The sequence below is a fragment of the Anopheles moucheti genome, chromosome 3 (genome assembly GCF_943734755.1).
Source record: "Anopheles moucheti chromosome 3, idAnoMoucSN_F20_07, whole genome shotgun sequence".
Classification (NCBI taxonomy): Eukaryota; Metazoa; Arthropoda; class Insecta; order Diptera; family Culicidae; genus Anopheles; species Anopheles moucheti.
Window position 1 is genome coordinate 45,131,758 of NC_069141.1, and position 23,045 is coordinate 45,154,802.

General features: G+C 37.3%; 1 protein-coding gene across 3 annotated transcripts; it reads left to right on the plus strand.

Annotated features, from left to right (window-relative positions):
* The first annotated feature begins 30 nt into the window (after positions 1 to 30).
* On the plus strand, positions 31 to 19,192 carry LOC128304447 (GTPase-activating protein skywalker). 3 transcript variants are annotated; one of them, XM_053041637.1, is made up of 13 exons: positions 31 to 97; positions 246 to 285; positions 836 to 1,400; positions 4,803 to 5,970; positions 13,509 to 13,711; positions 13,827 to 14,031; positions 15,537 to 15,661; positions 15,729 to 16,060; positions 16,139 to 16,307; positions 17,460 to 17,546; positions 18,115 to 18,273; positions 18,349 to 18,569; positions 18,647 to 19,192. In XM_053041637.1, exons 4-13 carry the CDS (start codon positions 5,847 to 5,849, stop codon positions 18,786 to 18,788), a joined length of 1,767 nt encoding a protein of 588 aa, XP_052897597.1. In that variant the 5' UTR covers positions 31 to 97; positions 246 to 285; positions 836 to 1,400; positions 4,803 to 5,846; the 3' UTR covers positions 18,789 to 19,192. The 3 variants fall into 3 exon arrangements, with proteins under 3 accessions (XP_052897597.1, XP_052897596.1, XP_052897598.1); XM_053041636.1 differs by lacking the exons at positions 31 to 97; positions 246 to 285; positions 836 to 1,400; positions 4,803 to 5,970 and adding an exon at positions 12,191 to 12,436; XM_053041638.1 differs by lacking the exons at positions 31 to 97; positions 246 to 285; positions 836 to 1,400; positions 4,803 to 5,970; positions 17,460 to 17,546 and adding an exon at positions 12,191 to 12,436.
* Positions 19,193 to 23,045: the final 3,853 nt, after the last annotated feature.

Genomic DNA, 23,045 nt, shown 5'->3' on the forward strand with positions numbered 1-23,045 from the left:
CGTCCGAGTGCGCAAGATTTATGTACAAACTTCTTCGTTTTCATCCTAAACTTTAGGACAGTCTCGGTGCTTTTGCAGTCACTCGCAATAGGCAAATGTAAGATTAACTTATTCTGCTGTGTGTTTCGATCGAAGCTAGACAATTGTGAATAGTTTGTGTAGCATACCTTTGCTCATGCTTTCGATTCGGCACAGAATAACGTCGCTATCGTAGTTGCAGAATTCTAACCACTGCAACCCTGCAGTCTTTTGGTATACCACAGTCAACCAGAATTCCCGACTAAGGTGAACACTTGGCTATAATTTACTTTCCTCTGTGGAATTTTATATTGTGCTTCGTTGAGTGATTTGTGCTGTAGTTCAAGAGACGATATAACGTGTGTGTGCATGTGTGTAACAAAAAAGGAAAAAGCAATTCACCACGAAATGAAACAGTTCAAAAAAGATTTCGTAAACATCACTGAAGAAAAGAAAACGGAAACTGCTGAAGCGAAAATATTTCCCTTCGAGTGCAGCGAGATCGGATAGCAGCTTGTCACAGGGTTTTGTTGATCTCGGTTGGCATAGAAATTGGCTTCGTCGCAGAATCTGTCGTTCGCATCGGTTTACTTGATTGGATAGCAGGAAGTGGGCGTTCTGCTGCTGCTGTGCCTGTGCAATATTCTATGCTAATCTTGTTTGCTATTCCTGTGGCTCTATCAGTGGGGTCTGTTCTGATTTTGAAAGTTGTGCAATGCGTATTTATCATCAATATTGTGTTTTTTATTGCTGCGGTTGGTAATGTGTTGGTGATAAAGAAATGCGTTGCGAAATTTAAGTCTATTTTCTCTTCCAGATAATGAAATACGATAGGCAAATGTTCAATTGAGTATTCTTTGATTGCGAAAGTGCTAGACGAAGCAGTAAACTGCACTGTGCAAAAGTGTTTGTGTGTGAGTGTTTGCAATAGTATCATAACACGGGTGAAGATTTGACCAAATTTGGTGCGACAACAGGGGCACATATCTGTGAAAACCCGACCCAAGTGTCACTCTGCCACAGAAATTCGCGTACTCGTTTTGTGTTGTGTAAAAGCGCGATAATTTCACACCCGACAAACCGCATCGAGAAGCTGCTTTACTTACTGATTGCGGTAATTTGTTGCAAGCAAATTGCTACGGCAGTTCATTAATAAACTTGCGGAACCACTGTTCCCACCACGTCTCCTCCTGCATGAAGGCGATCACCGTTCCCGGTGGGCATACAACGAATCAACTGCATCCGAACGCAGCGGCAGGACGTTATTAGATCTCGGAACTTCTGCTGGAGCTATCAACATCGCATCAACTTTTCTTCGATCTGTTCTCACATTGAACCAACTTTAGCCAATAAAGGAATATTAAAAGGTGCACCTGAGAAAGGTAAGCATCTTTAATTTCACCATGCCGTTTGAAGCGAAAGTGTATACAGAATCGTTAGAAAATTGATTGATTCCGTTAACCAACTAATACATTTCTCCTTGTAGCATTATAACATTTCATGTATTTTTGTTAAATGAACCAGAAAGTACGTGACCCATTAAGAACTCGAGCTCGCGCTACTTTCTTCTAATATTCCACTTATCGAATCCATGAAGATGCGTCAGAACAGAGCTATAAGATGATGATTGCTTGCGAAATTGCGTCCGTTGTGCGTGTAGCTGCGGGAAGTTTTGGGTAATGCAGGATGGAGTTGTCCCACGTTGTGCTCAACAAGCAAAATCGATACATCGCGGTAGTAGTGAGGAACATTAGCTGTATCATGATCCGGTTTCTTCGTGTGGCATGATGTCGTTCAGGCATCACGATTGGCCACGATGGCGTCACCGTGTTGTCGTCAGGCGGCTCGAGTCTGCACGCAGCCGCTACTGGACAGGGTGGAAAACCAACCTGCGTGTTGTTAGCGATTCTTTGGTGTGTGTTTTTATCGATTAGCCCTTGTCGCACTCACAGAGCAAAGCGAAAAATGCTTAGAGAAGGTAATGTTTTTACCTTCTTTTTTAATATTGGCTCTATGCCCTGCAGGGAGTCATTGACCGTATTGTTAATGCTCGAGTGGTGTTTTGTAGGGTTTGAAAAAGATTGAAAGGGGGGTTTGTTGGGTTTGGTAAAAGAGAGAAAGCTAGTAATATTCTTACACACAGATATACTCATTTCGCGATTTATTATTTTAATTTAATGTTAGAATAAAAACAAAATCCAATCTCTGAGCCGGATTCATGTCGATTTCACATTATACCTTTACTTTACCCAGAGCTGTATCAATATATTTGTTCAAGCATTCTTAGTATTAGTAGCTTCTTAACTTTCGTTGGTTTGGTGCTTCTCTGTGCGCAAGTAATGTATTTAATGTTTTATTTATAACCATTGGTTTTATCTTCTGGCATGACCAGCAAGCACCACCTATCCAAGTGGTAGGACAAAATTTCCGCAAAACACATACACATACTGTTAAGATGTTTTAGGCAATTGCGTTTGTTTACTGTTTTACTAGCTAGCTTTCCTGTTGCACCAAAGCTAATTGATGAATTGTCGCTCTAGACAGTTTGTTTGTACGTAATACTCTCGAGAAAATATGCACCAACATCCAATACGGCAATAAATCTGCACTTGTTCCGTTTTTTTATTCCCACTTTAATTTTTCTTCCTACAACAACGCTTTCTTAATACTCTGAACAATGTATATTAGGTTACTTAATTACCAATCAGTCGATTTGCTTCCCTAATTCCCTGAAGCTCTTGTAATACATCGGGGATCATTATAGTGAGGCCATTAATAGATGATTTGATGAATCAAATGTTATATTATGTAACTTATTTGATGTATAATTAACTTATGATGGATTGCTCGTTATAAAACCAACAATTTCCCAAATGATGCTTTGGAGAAGAATAAGATATTTCAACTACACGATCGGAGCAAAATATTGAAAAACAATTTTAAAATGTAAAACCTATTTTTGATGTTCTAGTTTTGGTGTTTCAGGCTTAGTCAAAGTGCTGCCTTTATCACCAGAGATTAATGATAAACTATCTATTTGATATAAAAAATTGATTACCGAAAATAGCTTGTCATTTTAAATACTAAGAGACAAAATCTATGATACGTACAGTATGAAACTATTGTTTCTGATTTTTTGCTATTTTTTATTCTCGTTTTCGCAGACATAAAACTGACAAAAGTCCCAAAGAAGACAAAATGCCTAATAAACCGCTATTAGTTATGTGCTTATTCAACTGATCTTTTTATATGATCAAAGACAGGGAGTTGGCTCTTATGAAAGGAACTGGGTAGTAGAAGCAATTCTGAAGCTGTTGGCCAGATATTTCAACCATATTTATTCATATTTATTCATTGAAAAAAGAAACTTTAAAATTATCCAAACCGTATCAGTTGTCAATGCCATTACAATAGTACTTCCTAAATAGTAATCCTAAAGAAATTGAAATGTTTCTCACGGACCTGTTAAAATCTATCGGCCCGGACGGATTGGGCACGCAAACCAGAATTTGCCGACCCTTGGTTTAGAATTCTTATCTTTTCATTACAATAACATAGGATTATACAATTATTTATCTACAGCTGAAGAAGATGATCCCTGAGTTCAGAAATACGTAAACTATTGAAAATGCAACCAACTATTATTCTTAAGATAGTTACGCACCAACCATGTCTTTACTAGAAAATTACTTAGGTGTATGTGTAGAAATTTTGGTATCTAATAGACACTTTAATTAGCCCGATTAATAATAGTAAAGCTGTATTGATTGATTGACATTGAAGGTAGATCCGAATGGTGTTCGGCATCGTATCGGAATCGGAGCGCTGCAACATGAGCTGGTTAAGGTTGCATCCCTCTAAATGGTATCAACTGCAATGACAACTATCATTAGCCTGGATTTTTCAATTCACACGCATATGTACGGAGGGCCACTATTTATGTGTCTCGTATGTATACCAGCTCAAATATGATGTTCAGTGCTTTGAACGACACGTCCGATCCTTTTGTAGCTGGCATGTACTGGTGTGAGATTGATTTGTGATTGATTTTTTATTACCAAATCAGCGATGGAATCGGAAAATGGAAGGTGAGCCAAAAGGATGCGGAGCGTATGGACGGTATATTGATATTTCGATAGAACTGTAGGGATGTGACGTAGGGCAATATCAGGGGGAGTGATTCATGAATGCAATAGTCGCACATGGCGTGTATAGGTGGCAAGATTGGAGGTACGTAGATACCAGTAGAATGACAGAAATGTTAGCAATTATAATGATAGCGCCATTTTAGGTAAATCGATCAGATTTCTTGCCTTCTACTCATCTATACGGTGGTAGCAGTGACGTTTGTCCGATTAAAAAATGACTCACTCAGTTGTCGTCAGCACTTTCCCGTTGATATCGGGATTTCCCTAGCAGCTCTGCAGCATGGTGAGGGGAATTGCATAACGCGTAGTATTTCATATTTAATTGTGTCACATGGTAGGGTTAAAAAATGTGTCTTGAAATTGTCATCACATTGTTCTATTTATGAACCATCACAATAACTATTTATTAATGGTTCATTTAACTAAAATTTCAAATTTGTGGAATGATGAAAAATAGCGTCGCTCGCGGTTGAGGAACTTCTGCAGATAAAATGCAAAAAGTTGTGCCAATAAAGAGATCTTAATGCAAAGAGGCTAAAGCTATGGATCGAACTAGAGTGTCGATTCGCATTAAATTAAGGTATTAAACTATTGCGCATATTCTAATAAGTGTATATTTCTTTTTTCCATTGGCAGGGTCATGATGTTCTTCGAGGATCTCACATAAACTATCGGTAAACTTTTTCAACGAGATGCATGCATTTCGCGTTCGACCTGGGGTACTAGTGTCCCCATAAAGAGCGCATTTGCTACTGGCTGGCCCTGTGTCGAGCTGTGGAATAGTGAGTGACTTAAGCTAATAGAAATTGTTTCGATTTTGTCCGTTGCATTGAAGATAATACAAAAACACGTCATTTAACTATCAACTGGCAGAAGTGAAGATACAGTAAACTATCTAGTCACATCTAAAGCATTCATAATGAATAGCAAATGACCCAAAGGCTCACAATATCCTTGGAAAACATCTCTCAAATTAAATTGTAATAGTCTGAAGCATAATTGTTTGCTTAACATAATTCAAGTGATATGTATCAAATTATCAGTTTTCGTAGCATGTTAAATTAAAGCCTGCACACAATATTAAAGAAGACAGAGTCTACTCCTCATGCCATAGTACTTCAAAGCTAAGCAACTGAATCGAACAAATAGAAAATGTGTTCCGTGATGGTTTGAAAGAGCCGGCGTCTACATTTGCCTCGTAAGAAGATCCTGAGAATCAAACAGTTAGTCCACAGTAGTGTATTGGTGCGCCAGAAAATCGAACGTTATCGTGCAAACGCGTAGAGCCTTCTTGCTTTATTATCATTGAGCTTCAACAACAGCCAAGCTACGATACGGTGAAGATAGACGACAGATAGGCAGATTGCCAGCAAGAGGCGCGAACCTGTGCTACGCATACACGGGTCCCGTACGTGAGTCTACGACGGAGGACTGGAGCAGCAGTAGTTGTTATGAAGTGTACCTATGCTGTTAATGAAGCGAATGTGGTTCTGCTAGGAGCAAATTATATGTTCAGGTTCGCAAAGCCGGTGACCGGTGAACAATAAGCGGTGCGTGATTCATATGTGATTTTAAGTGCGACGGGCAATAAAGTCACCGCAACTGTGTAGGATCAAGAGTTAGCAAAAGTGTAAACTGGCGAGCAGCATTGTAGCAGTGAAAAACGATTAACTTTTCATCATGCCAGTGAATGCTATCGGCACCGAACAGCTGAGTGGAATCGAGGAAGAATCTGACATCTACGAAGCATTTGCACCACATGTCGATACGACGAATATTTCGGTGCTCACCGATACACCGCCTGGTAAGTACATTTGCAACCAGTATGCATTAATCTATATGCGTGCTTTCGAGCAAAACTGTAGGAAACCTGCTGATTCAGATGTCATGTGTCGTTAACCAATTCCCGTTCGGATGTATTTCTCACGTTACGTGACAGCACAAAGTCGTAATCACACCACGGCCCATCTGCTTGCTGTTATCAAATACACAATGCAACCCACGAACTTTGTTTTAATTGTGGTTTGCGGTAGTGATTTTCAAAAAGTTATAACCTTATTTGGTGTTCAATGATTTATAAAGTTTCTCATTGCATCTAAAGCAAAGGTATTGTAATAAATAGTAGGTTAGCATAATAACTAGCCCTAGGAGGGAACTTACCAAATGGATAAATGATAAAAATAAATCTAATGACTCATTTCGGAAAGGGAAGAGGTTCGATCAGTGGCTCATACTGCAGCAACGTGCGTCTGAATAATGTCCGTACTTTATTACTTCAACAGCATTCAACCCCGCGTACTGTGGAGCTTTTGTAAGTTTTTAAACGTGCTACATGTTGTTTCTAATAGATGGCTCTGGACAAGCGGAGACGATCGCTTATTCGCATCTAATGTTGCGTTTACAGGAAGTAAATTGTGCACATTTAACGGACATAAAAAGGATAAAGAATTCAGTTAAATGACATTATTTGTGGATAACAGAGTTTTATGCTTTTCATACTGGTTTGATAGCAAAATGAATAGAAACAGTGTCATTACTACTGTAACTTTCAGTCCATCAAAGTTTATGATTCGAACAAAAGAGGGTTTTTTATGCTTTATATGACATTCATTCATAAAATGTTGTACAGTATAGAAAATACATAACAGTAACCACTATGATAAATTCAAGATGTCGTGTGTATAGACCACATATCAGACAGCGCGAGTGGGAATGAGATAGAGCTTCGCAATGGTTAAGTGAGATCTATTGGGTGTGTTGTTGATGGTATCAGCTGATTATAGCCACGTGACTGACACACATGCTCGTGGGCGTATAAATGTAGTATTGGTGAGCGAAGCGTACGTGTGAATCTATATGGCACTTGCGTGCTTCATAGCGATGTGTTTAGCGCAGCCACAATGTAGCTAGTAGTGGTGCGTTGATACCAATACTGTTGAAGGTACAGTCACCTAAAGGGAGATACAGTGGATGGTAGGTTGGATGCTTGAAAGCCGGTAAACATAGGAGAGACATGCACTGGTAGACGAATGTCAAAGGTGTTTGGGAAAAGTGATAAGGCGGGTGCGCACGGGTACGTAAAACTGAGTACGATAACTCAATTAGAGTAGTAAAAAAACACAAACAAAGAACGCAGCGACATTCATTGCGAACTCCCCCGGGGGCGCAGACGTTGCAAATGTGTACGGTAAATTTACGATGATGAGAAAAGTTATTAGAGTCGGAATGAAAACCGTGACAAAACCATCTGTCATTTGGGAGTGAGTTTCTGGTATGATTGAATTTGTTCCATAAGCGGAATAGCTACGTATATAGAGCATCTGCTTCGAGATAAAACTTTGCTGAAACAGGCATAAATTCTTTGGTCAAGTGGATCTTTAAAATCTTCCTTATGCACAGAGAGTTTAGTACCTATCAAACCATTTCAGTGGCAGTTGTTCGTCGGCACAAGAACTTCAAGAGGTCTAGGCCTTCCATTTTTGTCTTCAGCGTACGTGGCGTTGGTCCGAATGGGACCTATTGACGTTACATCAGTCAACAATCATCGGAATTTACAAACTCAAACATATTCTGAAAGAATACACTTGCTGCTTGTCGTAGCAGAAATTGAAAATTTTAATGTGTTTAAAATTGTACGCGATTAAAGTTGGGTAAGCCAATTTTTTTAGGGTTCTCCAAGAAATTCTGCATTTCGATATCCAAAATATTGAAAAAATGGGTTTGAAATATTAAGAATTTATGACTTGGTACTGCGTGAGCATGCATAATTGGGTTGTAACTTTGATACTTATCGGTGCATTATTTTCGCGGTATATTCCGGAAATCTCCAGCATCGAGAAAGCTAGAAGTCTGTGAATCTCGCAATGAAGACGTATAACTTTGACAGAGTGTTTTAGGGGGAGGGCTCAAATAAGTGATATATTTAAACTTTTTTAAGCAACATTTCACTTTCATACGTATTACATCATGTTGTAGAAACAAAACGAAGCAACAAGTAGAGATAGTATAACTGTGCCCATAAAGTAATATTATTACATTGCATGGTTCGGCATCGGCCCGTCAAAGGGAGAAGTTGTGTATCCACGGTTGAATGCAGTTATCACTGTTTTTTGTTTGTGTCGCAAGACAATAAGTCATTCAAGTCTTTGTTTACAGCATTCTGATGGGTTCGAAGCTTAACGGAAGTGGGCTTTCCACATTTACCAATAATTAACCACTTATGTGCATCGCTATACCAATTCTAAGCGGCTGTTATAGTGGTAACACACAATACAGAATATATGCAATCTACTACTGAGTAGTAATAGGATTAAATGTGTAATGTACTTTTTTATGATTGGTAATTAATGTTTCATGTAAAGGCTTTCATCGTTACATCGTAGGTTGAATTGTAAAAAATCACGCTTCACTTGCGTATGACGTATATGGATAGCATTGTAGTTAAGGTTCGCTTTCATACAACAGCAAGTGCGAGTCGCTTCTAGATCCCCAAGTGGTAGAAGAAGCAAAGGGAAATGTCGCCCTGCCTGTGATAATGTACAATTGCCTGCGAGCAAACTGTTTGTACAAGATAAGTATAGCCCCCTTAGGCTCGATTCAGTATACTATCGTCGGTATGTTTGAGGTAAGTTGATTACCATCTTGGTTTGATACAGCTGGGCTGACACAAAGATAGTTAAAGCACCAGTAAACCTTTCGTGCTGTTTACGAGCGAATGCATCTACGCACGAAGCATTTGTGGTTCTGGTGTGAGTAGAAGAATGTTGCTTACTTAACAAACGCAACGTTACAGCGTATCAGAACGACTCACTCACGGACGGGCATTGGTTGGATCGATCGAAACTGCAGTTTGTCGCAGAGCGTGTGCGTGATCCTGTGAAGTTGGATGAACCGCGATCCGCGTATATAAAAAATCAATGAACGATAGTGGTTAAGTAGGGATGTTTCATAGATCTTCAGCCTAAAAGTGATCCTATTGCTGATTGAACTGTGCTGTTCTGTTGTGAAAAATGTTGCAAATTGGATGCAAAGATTAGCGCGGTTATCAATAATTTTGTACAAGTGAAAAGCGAATCTTAAACTAGTGGGTGATGAAATGCAACATTCGATATTCGATAAAGGTAGCAATGCGTAACGTTGCCATCGAAAGAGTGTAAACGGCTTGATGAAATAGAAACGTAGTTATACAACGTTTTAAACCAAGTCAGCATTACAATTAATGATGTGTTAGGTTTGCTTAACTGTTTGTGTTTATCAGAGGTGGCGCTTTTGTGCAAAGCGATCGAACAAAATTATTTATAGCACTGAGTCGCCTTTTCCCGTCGGTATACATCTACCGCAAGCCCATCCGTCGCGCACAGTGCGCTGTTGCTTCTTTTTTATTATCACTTAAAGTGTGTTTTTAGCGTAGCTGATTTAGTGGCCGCAATAGTGGTGGTGATAAAAAAGATCATCTCATTGGTTTATTTCTGTATTTGCATGGATGCGGCTAAGAATCGTTCTTACACAGCCTGGCTACAGGCCGTAACAAATCACGATGAGTGCGGAACAGCCTAGTGTTTGTGAGATTTTATTTACTTTACATTAAAATGTGATACGTATACGTTCCGTTCAATCGCGTCCGTAAAGAAGAAGTTGATGAGCTTATAACCGTTTCAATTTAAATGTTTCATTTTTAACCATGAGTAATGCAACAAGTGCATAACAGCGACTGTTAAGAAGATGCATGATGGCGATCGATTAACGGAAGAAACATCTTGCGTTCAATCACGGTTCCGCTGAATGATCTCATCCGTTGCTTGCAATGATATGTTGTGTGTGTGTGTGTGTGTAAATACACGATTTTTTTTAGAGTATTTATATAACAGTGAAGGGCTAAACAATCTTAGTTATAATAGTTAAACTGAACAGTTATTGTACGGTACAGCATTATATCATCTGTTTCACGTAAATTTCTCATGTGAACAAGTCATTCTTATCGTTGAACTTGGTAACCTAATATGTCGAACCCTATATATTGAGCTGAACGTATAATACGTTGGATTGTGACATTTTCCCTATTTTTTCACTCTACACAATGGGTGATTTGTCAAAATTTTGCTTGTTTTTCTAGATTATCAGATTACATTTGAGTCATCGTTGGACATGCTACTGCAATCTCAATAAGCGCCACTTGTCGCACGTTTCTACATTGCATTGCAATGCATTGCAAAACATGTTCGAGCATGTGACCAAACGGTTTATATGAAAAGAATCATGTTTTTTTTTGTAAAACCAGCAAAGGGAGCAAAAAAAAATACGAGCAAACAGTAAATGGAACTGTCGGTGTCGTTTTACAGCAGGCTAAAAGTGATTGGTAAAATGTTTACCGATAGCAAGGTGTTAGCTAGAACAGATACATCACCAAAGCCTTTTTTCGATCGTATTTATGAAGAATAGTTTGATTTTGCTCGTCAAGACCTGAATATTTGATCTTCAAGAATTGTTCAAGAATTCAAGAGCAATGATATGCATATATTGATGATATATGATTGCACATACAATATCGCAGTGGATTTTTTCATGCTGAATAGTGCATGGGAACGTAATAGTTACACAGTAATAATGTAATTTATAACATTGGACGTAATAAGACAAAAACACGGATTTAATGTAAGAATATAAATGGTTATGTGTAAATTACATTACATTGTGTATTGCTACTAAATCGGACCATAATGGTTTGATACGGGATTAAAAATAGCTAGCGTTTGTTTTTTGGCAATTGTTTTGACATATTATGATTTGTACGATTATTGATAAGCTTGAATGTTCCCATGAATTTCATTCCAGAAGCTAAAATCTAATAGAACATGAATATTAAATCCCAATAACGAAAATGAAATGGATATTATTGATAGGGCGTTTTGGAATCAAATTAAAAATTCCTGAAATGTTGTTCAAAAATTAAGGAAATGGTGCTGGATCTTTTCACGAACGTTGTGAAATGTGCATGTTTGTATATTTTGCAGAAACACTTATTAGGACGTTAGTTTGTTTCCAAACGTTCCACGTGCGCTGGTTTGGTAAATTGAATTATAATGAGCATCAACTAATTGATCACGATCTTGGGATGTGCCGTCATCCATCGTTTGTGAAGCATGTGTATTGAATATAAAATGCATATTAAGAGACCAATTATAAGCTGTAGCTACACATCGTCCTGTTTATATGAAGGCATGATCTAAACGATAAATGTTACTGTAAGATGAGTTTACAGTTTGTGTATAGTTCATGCACAAATTTACTACAAGGATGATCAAAAGGTGCTAATAATAAGGTTCGAGACGTATTCGGAAATATTGTAAACATCAACACCATTTCCTAACCATTTGGTTGTATAGCGTGAACTCACAACTATAGGCGCAACCGTATATAAACTGTTAACGGAAAGAAGCAGCCGCTTGCCGTTGTATTTCTCACAACCATCAATAGGGCTTATCAATCAGAACACAGGCAGCTATTATACCGACATACGCAATATGTAAACAGTAACCACCGTCAACACCAACACTGTTGTTTCATTCGGACGTTTCCATACGACCAACGAGATCGCTGAATTGGTCTAACAGTCTAACCGTGCCGCGCGATCGAAATACTACAGGTCGGAAACGCTCCGGATGTTCTTTACTTCGGAGGGATTTGTGATTCTCTCTTGTGCAAATACTGCAATAAAAGGAATATTTTATTGGTGAAAAAGAAAAGATCCCTACGTTTGTGATAATTTTGTGTAACGTACTTCTAACATCTTTAAACATCTCCTATTCGGGTGATGTGCGAAGTACTCAATAATGCTTGTACATTAATCGTTTGTGATTACTTCCGATAGTGCGATGATGTGAAGTGACGTGCTTTGCTGATGGATTTGTGCTGAATTGTTCGGCGGCACCATAAACTTATAGCGATAAATAATTACATGGTTCTCAGAATTGAAAGAGTTCAAGTATGTTTGAGGTGTTAGGTTAACACTGGTATCCTTTGGGAAAAGGAATTAAGCAATATCTCTGAATTGCAATAAAAAGGTTAAACGACGGAAAAATAGACAGTGATACAGTGTTATTTTGTCAGAATGGTTGCAAAAACACCGGAAGGAATATCGTTGGAAAATCTGAGCAAACGAGCCTCGGTGTACATTGACCCAGATTGTGATTTGTACCTAGAGCTTCAATATTTGCAATCTTCCAAACTTACCAAATGTACGTGTTTCAACATACAACTATTGAGAGCAAAAGGTAGGAATTTGTGTGTCATTTAAACAATTTATTATGTGTCTAATCTTATCTTGCGTCTGTACAGTGACAGACTTTATTGTTTCATAATGTGAATAAAGTTGTTGGGCGGCCATTTTTAAATTCTGTTATTGGCAGACTTTTCAGTGTATCATAAGTTTGTTTGGGTTTAGGTAAAAATCGTAACACCATTCAAATGAAATACCTTTTTAATGGACTGCATGGATTGCAATCTAAGGTTAGGGTAATCTGATCCAGATTCATGCATCTATATGAATCGTTGTAATGAATAAATGAATCTGATTCTCTGTTTTAAAGATTCAGGATTCTTCTAAGATTCATCAATCAACCAATATTTCCATCATGTACCACCCCCGCTTATCGGTTGCCAAAAACGGGCACTACTAGTACTTTAAGCTTCCAAGGGGCATGATCCGTCGCTGCTTTGGGGATTTATGAATCTTTTGAAAGCAGATTCCAGATTTGAATGACTTCTCACCAAAGAGCCATGTGAATGAAACTTCGCAAAATATTCATTAAACACAATACTACTCCGCTCAGCCTTCATTTGGAATAACTATTGGTGTACACCATTGCAATTAGGTTCTGTAGAATCTTTCCGTAGCATTCAGTCTAATGCTAATCTAATCTAAACTAAAGGTTGAGAAGCTAAGCTTACCAGAACAGACGAACGTATCAATAAATGAATAGTCGGTGTTCGTTAAACCATTAACATTTGGATTTGACATTAACATTTGTATTTGAATTACAATATATTTACTGTAACAGTTTAAATTTGTTTTATCTTATCTGATCCAGTATTCAATCATGCTCTGGCTGCAATATGTATTTTTCTTCTATAAATTTGATACAATCTCCAGAAGTTTTGAGCTTGCCATTTTAGGCTTTTCATAATCTTGTTTACACATAGCGGGATCATCTGTCCCACGTATGAAGGAAGGGTCTGAATAGGATTTGGTATCGGTGCAGTCACCGGTCCGGTTACTTTGTCTACTTAACTTTAATCAAAATAATAGGACGCATCAATATTGAATATTTATTGTTATATTTTTAGGAAAAAAGCCGAACTTGAAGTCGTTCCAAGACGTGCAGTCACTCATACAGCAGGGGAAAAAGCGAGAGGCAAAGATAGTGTTAAGAGAAAATTCATGGCCCACCAATTCACCGATTCGTTCGCAGTTATGGCCCGCGTTGTGTGCCCAACATCACGTTGGCAAAACGATGCTGGACGGATTCTACTGGGATATGGTGAATCAGGTGCGTAGTACCTAGTGTGCATATTTCCCCACTATTTACTGTCAACAACCTTCACTGCGAGAGTTAATGAAATCGGTTATCTTAAACTAATATTTATAATTCTATTGTTTGATAGGTTTTTGGTACAACAGAACTGCCCGAGAAACCTATAATGCTCCCTCCTTTCGTCGATTCAACGCACTGTCTGCCCTATCACCTAACGCGGAAGGGTCGAGCGGTGGCTGACCGCGTAGTTAGTGTGCTTGGTTATGCCTGTCCAGATATCACCTACAGCCCTACGCTTTACCCTATTACTTCCATTTTGTTACACTTTATGTCCGGTAAGTGCTCTCAAATACTACTTTCCGTTTTGGGGTAATATGGAACCAAATTATAGCTCATCTGATATTGGAATTTTGAGTCCTTATTAATCAATATCGTAGAACATACAATAGAAGCTGCTTTATAAATACCTCACCCCGCGTGGCACAAACCGATGATTGCGTATCTGTATTAATATATTTCTTCTGTTCTTTAGAACTAGTGTGGTTAATAATTCGGTATACTAAGAAAAGTTCATCCATTTAACGCAATGAAATCGAAAGGTGGTGAATGAATGTTATGGCATGTTTATTAAAAAAATTCCCAACAACATTATGTTCAAACTCCATTTATTGAAAAGCGTCTTCTATTCGTCTTCTATATCATGCACACCCAGGTTTTTAGCGACTGTCGTGAGTGTCCAATTATCTTATGACACGAACCACACGATGCCATATGATGCTACATTACTAGCAGTCATTTTGTTTGACGCAATTCTACGTCTTATGAATATTCAGTTCGGATAACATCGTGTTACATATAGTTAGTATTGGGATTTATCGCCACAATCCTAACATTAGTATTTGATCCGAATTTCCGAAAACGCTGTCATATTCGCAGATGCGAAATATTTAATTTCGTTTTAAAAATAAATCAAAAAATAAATATAGGTTATTAATGAACCTGGCTTCCGTATGTTCTGTTAAGATGCTCATCTCAGTTAGTTTTGATAGCTCGTTTTTAGGAATATGATTAGTATTTTGAAGAAAATAGATGAAAAATAGAAAATAGAATCTATGTAAAATACATAATAGGCAGTTATAGTCGAGAATAACGATAAATGTATAGTACATATGGTATGGGTTAATTGTACTGAGATTTTTATGGAGTGTTCAGTTTTTAATCTAACTTAATGTAATTGTGTGTTTTTTGGAGAATATTTTTGAGTTTTTTTTTAATGTTAGACCTTGAATGGTTGTAAAAATCGTCATGAAATAAATTCTTTTCTTATTGAATTACGTTGATTGTAATTCAATCGATGTAATCACTGTGTGGCAATAATCCACTGGCTCCATCGATAAAGCGCCGTAATTTTATCACCGATAGCACAGATTTATTGTTGCATGTTAAATCACACGTCAGCGTTTAATACCTACCTCAATGATGGATATTGGAGATAAAGTTACAATTGATTATTTGGTATGATTCAATCGTGATACAATTAGTTGGAGGTATGGTTTAAGATTATTCGGCTTTTGACCGGTTGCTAAAACGTATTTCAAACATCAACAACACTTGTTCCCTTAGCCTTAGTCATCCATTGTTCCTACAATCGAATACAAATATGAATGGAATCGATATGATCTGAGCAGATTTTTGAAATTTATGTTTGAGTTTAGGGTTAGGGTGACAAGAAGTGAAGAATATCTATGTGTAGTTTGGTAACCATTTCGACGCTGTAACAAATGCGGTGTAGCCATGCTGTTAACAAATTTGCTATTTTCTGTATTTCGTTTCATTTTAGAGGAAGAAAGCTACCACTGTATGGCAAGCCTTGTGGCTCCCAAAGAGAAAGTTTTTATTACTCAAACGAAGTTACTTTACGAAGTCACCTGGAAGACTGTGATGCAAATTGCCAAAAAACATGCGGTAGGTACATGGTTGGTTGGTAGGCGATTTGTTATGCTATAACAGTATTTTGTTGCTCTTATTGTAGAAATCTGCTGTTAATTATCTATCCACAATGTGCAACGGACAGAAGCCGGAATCAATCTTCATGGATTGGTGCTGGTGGATACTAGGTGGCTTACCTTTTCCGCATCTGGTACGGGTGATGGATTGCTTTTTCCATGAGGGAATCAAGGTGTTCTACCGTGTGTCGTTGGCGATATTGATACTTTTCCACAAACACGTTACCGCCAGTAATTCTGATTGGGACGCTGATGCGATAAAAAATGACATCGATAATGCCCTTCCAAAGTTCTGTAAAAACATACCAGTCTCGCCAGCGAAGCTACTACGGACGGCTTTTAGTATAAGAGCGCTAAGGTAAGATTTACTTACACAGGCATATTTTAGTAGTGCTTCGTTTCTATGTACGTACTATTTAATGCTTTATATTTTCAGTTCAACCTATATATCTAGGGTATTTTTGAAGACTGAAATGCTACTCAAAAGTAAGTCAGTACTAAGCGGGCCGAAGCAAATGGTAAGATCACGTTCTAGCGATAATTTACCAACGAGTCAATCCCAGATCAACGTACAAATGATGTCTCACACCCTTACAATTCGGGAGGTAAGTGTAGATTGTGTTATTGCAGTTATCATGACCGACAGTAACAACACACAATTTTGTTCAGTTTTGTTCAGGCAAGGTATAAAGTTGTATGAAAACAAACACACATTTTGGTACAATACAGTATATCGATGACTAACGCAACTCAACTTAAAATGTGATGATTTATCTATTCACAACTACTGATCTGGCAGTTAAAATTAAACGAATTGGCAAATCTACCAGATTGATTTATTCTTGTTTTCAGACCTAAGTGAATGTTAGCTACTAACGGTTAGGATTGCTTGTGCGTCTCTATGCGACCACTGTTTTTTTTTAATTACTGCCACATGAACTGCGAACATTGAAATATTTTCTTTCTTTTCTTTGTTTCTAATGATTTTACCCGGTGTTATGCTTTTGGGATGTGACAAAATGCCTTAAACGTTTGCGACTCGTATCTTCTTTGATTTGGAAATAATCGAAAAGCACAGAAATATCGAGAAGGTTTAGATACCTGTCGGGCAATGGTATGGCAAGGATATTTTTACATTCGAATGTTAATGTTTCTTGACTGTTGTACAATATGTGGATGGATGCAATATTACATCTAGTGTGGTTGTCGTCCTAAAACGTAATACTCATTTTAATACCATGTGCTATTTTCGGAAAATTCAGTTGTAAAACCAGTATACACACGTTAACTTAGCATTATATTCTATTTGAACTTACCATGGGGGACCTAGTGCATGTTTAAATAAGACGAATTATATTTGTTCATCAAATCATGCTATATTATACAGAGAATATATATACATATTTCAATTACGTTAAACATCGACGTATTGAAACTATCTATTGGTGAATAACTCCTTTTGTATACACTGCAACGCAATCTTTAGTGTAAGAATTTAATTTTGGTTAGCTGAATTCTTTTCTACCATATACAACTGAATTACAATTTTATTTTATTTTTATTCATGCTGCATATATGGATTCGATTGATGGCTGCATTACGAACCGATGTGGAAAATAATGTTCGAAAATCCTATAATCACGAAATATTTTTAACTCATTTGGGATTTATTCGACTATGGGGTTATAACAAATACATGTAATGGGTTTCAACTATTGGATGAATTACTTGTAATTTACGTGTTTTCCAATGGTAAGGGTGCTCATTCTCCTGACGTACGAGTGTTGTCTATGGGAGTGTTTCCAATTCAAGCAATAAAAAGCAAAATTTGTGATCAGGACGCAGTAAGTCTATGACATCAGGTCTAAGCGTGGCTTAATGAGATAGAAATAGTGTTATGTTCTGTTTGTAGATATTGGATAATCTTGTATGATGATATACATTAAGAGTTTTTCGTTGGTAACATTAAGCTTAACTTTCAAACGGATTTTCCGTACTTTTTGTCTTTGATATGGTTTGTTTGCGTTATAACGGCTTCGTAATTGTGAGTTTTATTAAATTGAATGTACCACAATATATTTTGTCAACAAAATTTTAAAATCACTCACATGTATTAAATTTTTAATCTGTGTATTTGTTATCACGAGTTTAACAGTTTTTTATTTATTTGACTTAAAATATAACCGTTGTTAAACTTCGTTTAATAATATTTTGCTGCCTCATTGAATTTTCTTCAAAAGTTGTATGCATGTGAAATCATTTGTGTCATGTGTAAGCCAAAAGAAAATTGGCTGATTGTTTAATTTTGGGATAAAATGCTATAACCTTACGTGTAAAATAGCCTATAAAATCATTAAAATTGATGCGCATAATTAAAATGGGCTCTAATATTATATATTTTACATTCGATAGCTGTTTACGCTCTGGTCCTGGCTGCCAGTAAGAATAACAATGTATCAGCCCGAGTTATTATACACCACTGAAGAACACGGATGTTCTTTGACAACGTTTTACGTTCGGGTGGAACAACATGAACCAACACTGCTAATGATTAAAACGTGTAACAACGAAGTAAGTATAGCTTAACAAGGTTCAAAGCGATGTGATGGCTATTTGATGATAATGGCTTCATTACCTCCTTTCCAGGTGTTCGGTGCTTACTGTTCGTCTCGATGGTTTGAGCGTAATTTAAAAGATGACCGTGGACAACGTCAGGCTTACTTTGGAACGGGAGAAACGTTCCTTTTTTCCCTTTACCCCGAGCGCGCCAAATATCCTTGGGTTGGGATTGAGGGCGATACAGGATTGGGTCATGCATCAGAACTCTTTATGGCTGCCGATTCAAAGATGATTACTATCGGTGGCGGGTAAGTGTTGTACTAATGTATATAATGTATGATGCGCACCAGCAACCGATTACATTGGATTGTGGTTTACTTTTCAGAGAGGGACAGGCTATCTGGATGGATGAAAACATACGCTTTGGCAAAACCGATCGCTGCCAAACATTCAACAACCCACCGCTTTGCGCCTCTGGCGATTTTGAGATACGAGTGCTGGAGGTGTACGGTTTTGTAGGGGCGTAAACACTCTCTTAAGATGTGTATCTTGATGGAACGTGCGTTTAATTCACATTCAAAAATCCGTATTAGTTTAGCCCGTATGTGAAGCTGAAACCAAAACTCGATTTGCTGGTAGATCTCGTTGATTTCATCATTGTGTTCTTTGACTCTCATGGAATGTGAGCAAAATATAGAAGTAACCTTTTGGCAAATTTCAGCATATGGATAATCAAACCGCAGTCATGCACGAAACGTACGCATTGTTATCTATCATTTTGCCATTTTCATACAATACTCGGAATATTTGCAAAACATCTAGATTGCATCAATTAACTTCAAGTCGTTTCATACCTTGTATTTCATCCTCAGCGTTATGTTTTGGTAGGACAGTGGCAATGGCGAACAAATATAAGCGTAATGTATTATTATCATTTTTTTTAGTTTGACTGGCTAGTTTAAGCGAGTGGGCTAGAAGATGACGAAGTTAACTATTTTAAGAGCGTAGTGTTGGTCGTTGCCAAATGGCATGAAAGTGTAATAATGCGCATCTCGGATGTAATAATGTGCAGGCGCTATTGGAGATTGTATGTCATATCCAATTCAGAATGTTTGTTTAAATATCCTCACGAAAAAGATTGTATGTATGAACCTGTGTTATGCGTTTTCGAGGTTTAAGTGTTTTTGATTTTCTTATTGTTTGCTACCACAAGATGGTTGCCAGTTTGTACATATTTGCAGCATATTTGTTGTGCTAGTTTTATTTCTTAATGATTGAATGAAAATATTCAAAACGCATGTGACTTAAGCACATGTATAACAATACCAACAAAGCATTTCAGAAAACAACGAACTAACGAATTGTCTGTAGTTTATATAGATGTTCTTAACATATCCGAGTATTGCAAGGCTTGAGCTCTTTCATTCATGCAACTCACGGTCGCCATTTGACTTAATTGTTTTCACATAACACCTCATAAAATAGTCAAAAATAGAAATCTATTTTTTGTATTCTCGGGTTTCATCATAGCGTTATGGACGTTATGGTCAAGTCTGGTTGTTCAACTCCAGTAAAAGTAACTGACGGAAACTGTTATTATCCCATACATGAGTCAAAATATTCATGCCAATAAGGATTGTTAAATTTATAAGCTATATGCTGCTTTATGCACATATTACATATTCAAGCTTATTGTCTATTATTTTCAATTACACTCTTCACGTTGGAAATCCGCAAGGAATTAGTTTTTCGTCTGACGGTATACGTTTTAATAACGCGAAGTTTTGTAACATTTGTTGTCGTCAAAAGAGCAAAGGAATTACATTCCAATTGGACAAAACACAGTTCTAAAGAGCGACTATTATTATCGACCAAAGTTTGATTATTTTTTACAAATATTTTGATGACACGTGTGAGGAATAGTGGAAGTGGGGTTAAGTTGGATTGATGAATATTTTAACATTAATATAAAAAACTGAAAAGTTAAATAAGGCTATAAGAATGATGCATCGAATAGAGACATATTTGATTCTTCCCTGTTGGGGTAACGATAATGCGAAATTGTTAAAAAAAATAAATGAAACTCTTCTTTTGCAGTAAAAGAGCACATAAAGTGAGACAAATGTAAGAGAAATTAATTTATTCTAGCATCGTACATTTGTGTAAATGTTGTATTGAAACGTATGATATGTCAGCAATATAAAGCTTACAACATATTTAAAAACGAATAAAAGCAACAATGAATTAGAACTGTAAAGATACGAACAGCCAAACTTACAACACATTGAAGTTTACATCCAACGTTTTATGGTCACTAGTGATGAATAATTAAGTTTCGTTCGCTTGACGGGCGTTTCATTTAGAAATCGTATGTATATCGAAGGAGAAATAATCAAACACTGGTAAACAATATACCGCGTTAACCACCAAAAGAATCGGAAATGAAATCAAATGAAACAGTTGAAAGTTACATGTCTAGCCGTATGTGCATAAATGTGCGTGTGTGTTTTACGTAGCTTTCCGCCTATTTCGTATGGAGGAACATGTGTTGCAACATATTAATGTTAGACTAGTTGTACGTTAAGAGTCTCAAAAATGGACTAGATCACTAATTTGTGACACGACCAAATGTGTGTGCATTCATAATTCGATATGATTTGGAAGATATATGTTTTCCTAAACATTTGAAACTACTTGCTTATGCTCACATAGTAAGAACTGCTGCTATATAAAAACATATATTTCAAGATCAATATTCTTTTGACGTGTCGTTTGGAAAGATTCTTGCAGTGTGTAAAAATCATCATAGGAAATGAGTGTTTGAGGAACCTTCATACAATAGATTCGCGGTGAGAGTGCACATTACATACTATGGAATTTATTGCATTCTACAACAGCATAACGAACAAAACAATCTGTTTTTGTAAAGTGGATTTATTCATGTAATTTATGGTAGTCGATTGCATATCTAATATGATGGTTAGCATATAAGTTATATTTGGTTTCAGGAATATAATTAGACGACTTATTTGAACGTGTTGTTAGCGGTAGTAAAGCGGAAAGCATTGTGATGATATACATACTACTCTATGAATAATTTTATAATGTCTTTACTAATTATGGTTACGTATTATTGCTTACGGATTATTTTAAACGTTGCATAATTTGTACATTGTTATGCTTATTTGAAAACGTTATTTATATGATGGTTCTAGCTTGATGAATATAGAAAAGCGAGATTGGCAAACAAAACATCTACATTTATGAACAATACACGCAATCGTGTTTCAGTTTAGCTTGTAGCAATTCGCACATCCGAATTATTATATGCAAGGGCTTCGATAAATGAATCTACAATAAAAACAAATATGTTGCTTACGAATTACGTAATTTACGTATATTTTTTAAATTAACTATTAGCCTACGTGGGTATTTGGCTAACCGTAAAAATCTGTTTACTATTTTACTTTTCTTTAATGATCATTTGGTTAATCATTCGGTTCGGGTCTATTCGGTTAATCACGATGGGTCCATCAAGCGTGTCTTCGCCTGAAGCTCCCCCATCTGGCAAAAACCGACTTTTTCATATTGACCTCTCGTTTTTTCATCGTTTCCTCTCGCTCTAATTGAGCGCTTTCGGCCGCTCGGGAGCCGCGGTGAGCACTTCTATATATGTGTTAGTGCAAAATTAGCAGGTCCGAACGATCCGAGCACATTCTCGAACATTTTTTTCCTTTTGTTCCACACGATCGTGTCATTTTAAGCAAAGAGCTAAAAAATGAAAGAAGAAGTTGTGTGTTGCATCGGAAACGAAGGATTGGTTTGTGGTATAAGTGCGGGAACGATTTTAACGCGATGATTCGCATGCCGGTACATTCAAGTGATCCTAACAGTTTGGTGAAATATAGGTATAAAAAGTGAGATATGTGCATGTCCGGGGTTTTAAATTGATAAAGATGTTGTGTTATTATAGTGATTAGTGATCAAAATGGATCCGAATATGGCGAAAATGCCGAAAATGAATGGCTTTTTCTGTGTGAAATATCGCCACGCAATGGAAGAGCTGGACCCCCCCTTCCCCTAAAGAACGCTGCGAAAGAAACGGTAAAAGCGAAACCGAAATTGAACCGTATTGGTGCGGTCAAACGTGCGCGTACAATAGTGTGCAGCAGTGGCGAGCGTCGAACGATCGGGATCTCAATCGTGCGAGCAATTTTCGGATCCCAATGGTTCGGATCTAAATCATTCGAGCAATTTTCGGATCGCGATCGGTATCGACATCGGATCGCGCGAGGTCAAACGTTCGGGTTGCTTCGGTTTTTTTCGGAAAAATCATGCGACTAACTTCGACTAGTCTCACGAACGTCGATGCTCTAGTCAAATGATTTTTTGAGCGTCGTGAGTTCCCTCTGCCAGATGGGCCTTCATACACGACTGGTATACGATGGAAATCCCCTTCGGATAAGTAAATAAGAGTGTTAAACACTAAAACTAAACTTACTCAGTAAGGACGAAGACAAACGTATTTCGCAAAGCTTCTACTCATTTCACTGGAGGCATGAACTTCCATGTTGATAACCGGCACGTACTGATGTTTCAATGGCGATTTTTCGTCCTTGATTGGTCTGACTCGGATTCTGAGAAAACCATTTCAACGTTAACTCAATCCGTAGCATAAACGAAAATCCACCGTGACAGCGGGAAATGTAAACAAAGGTCTACATTCTGAACTGTCATCTTCTATTCTTCAAGTGGTTGTTTATGTTTCGAGACAAGCTTGCATA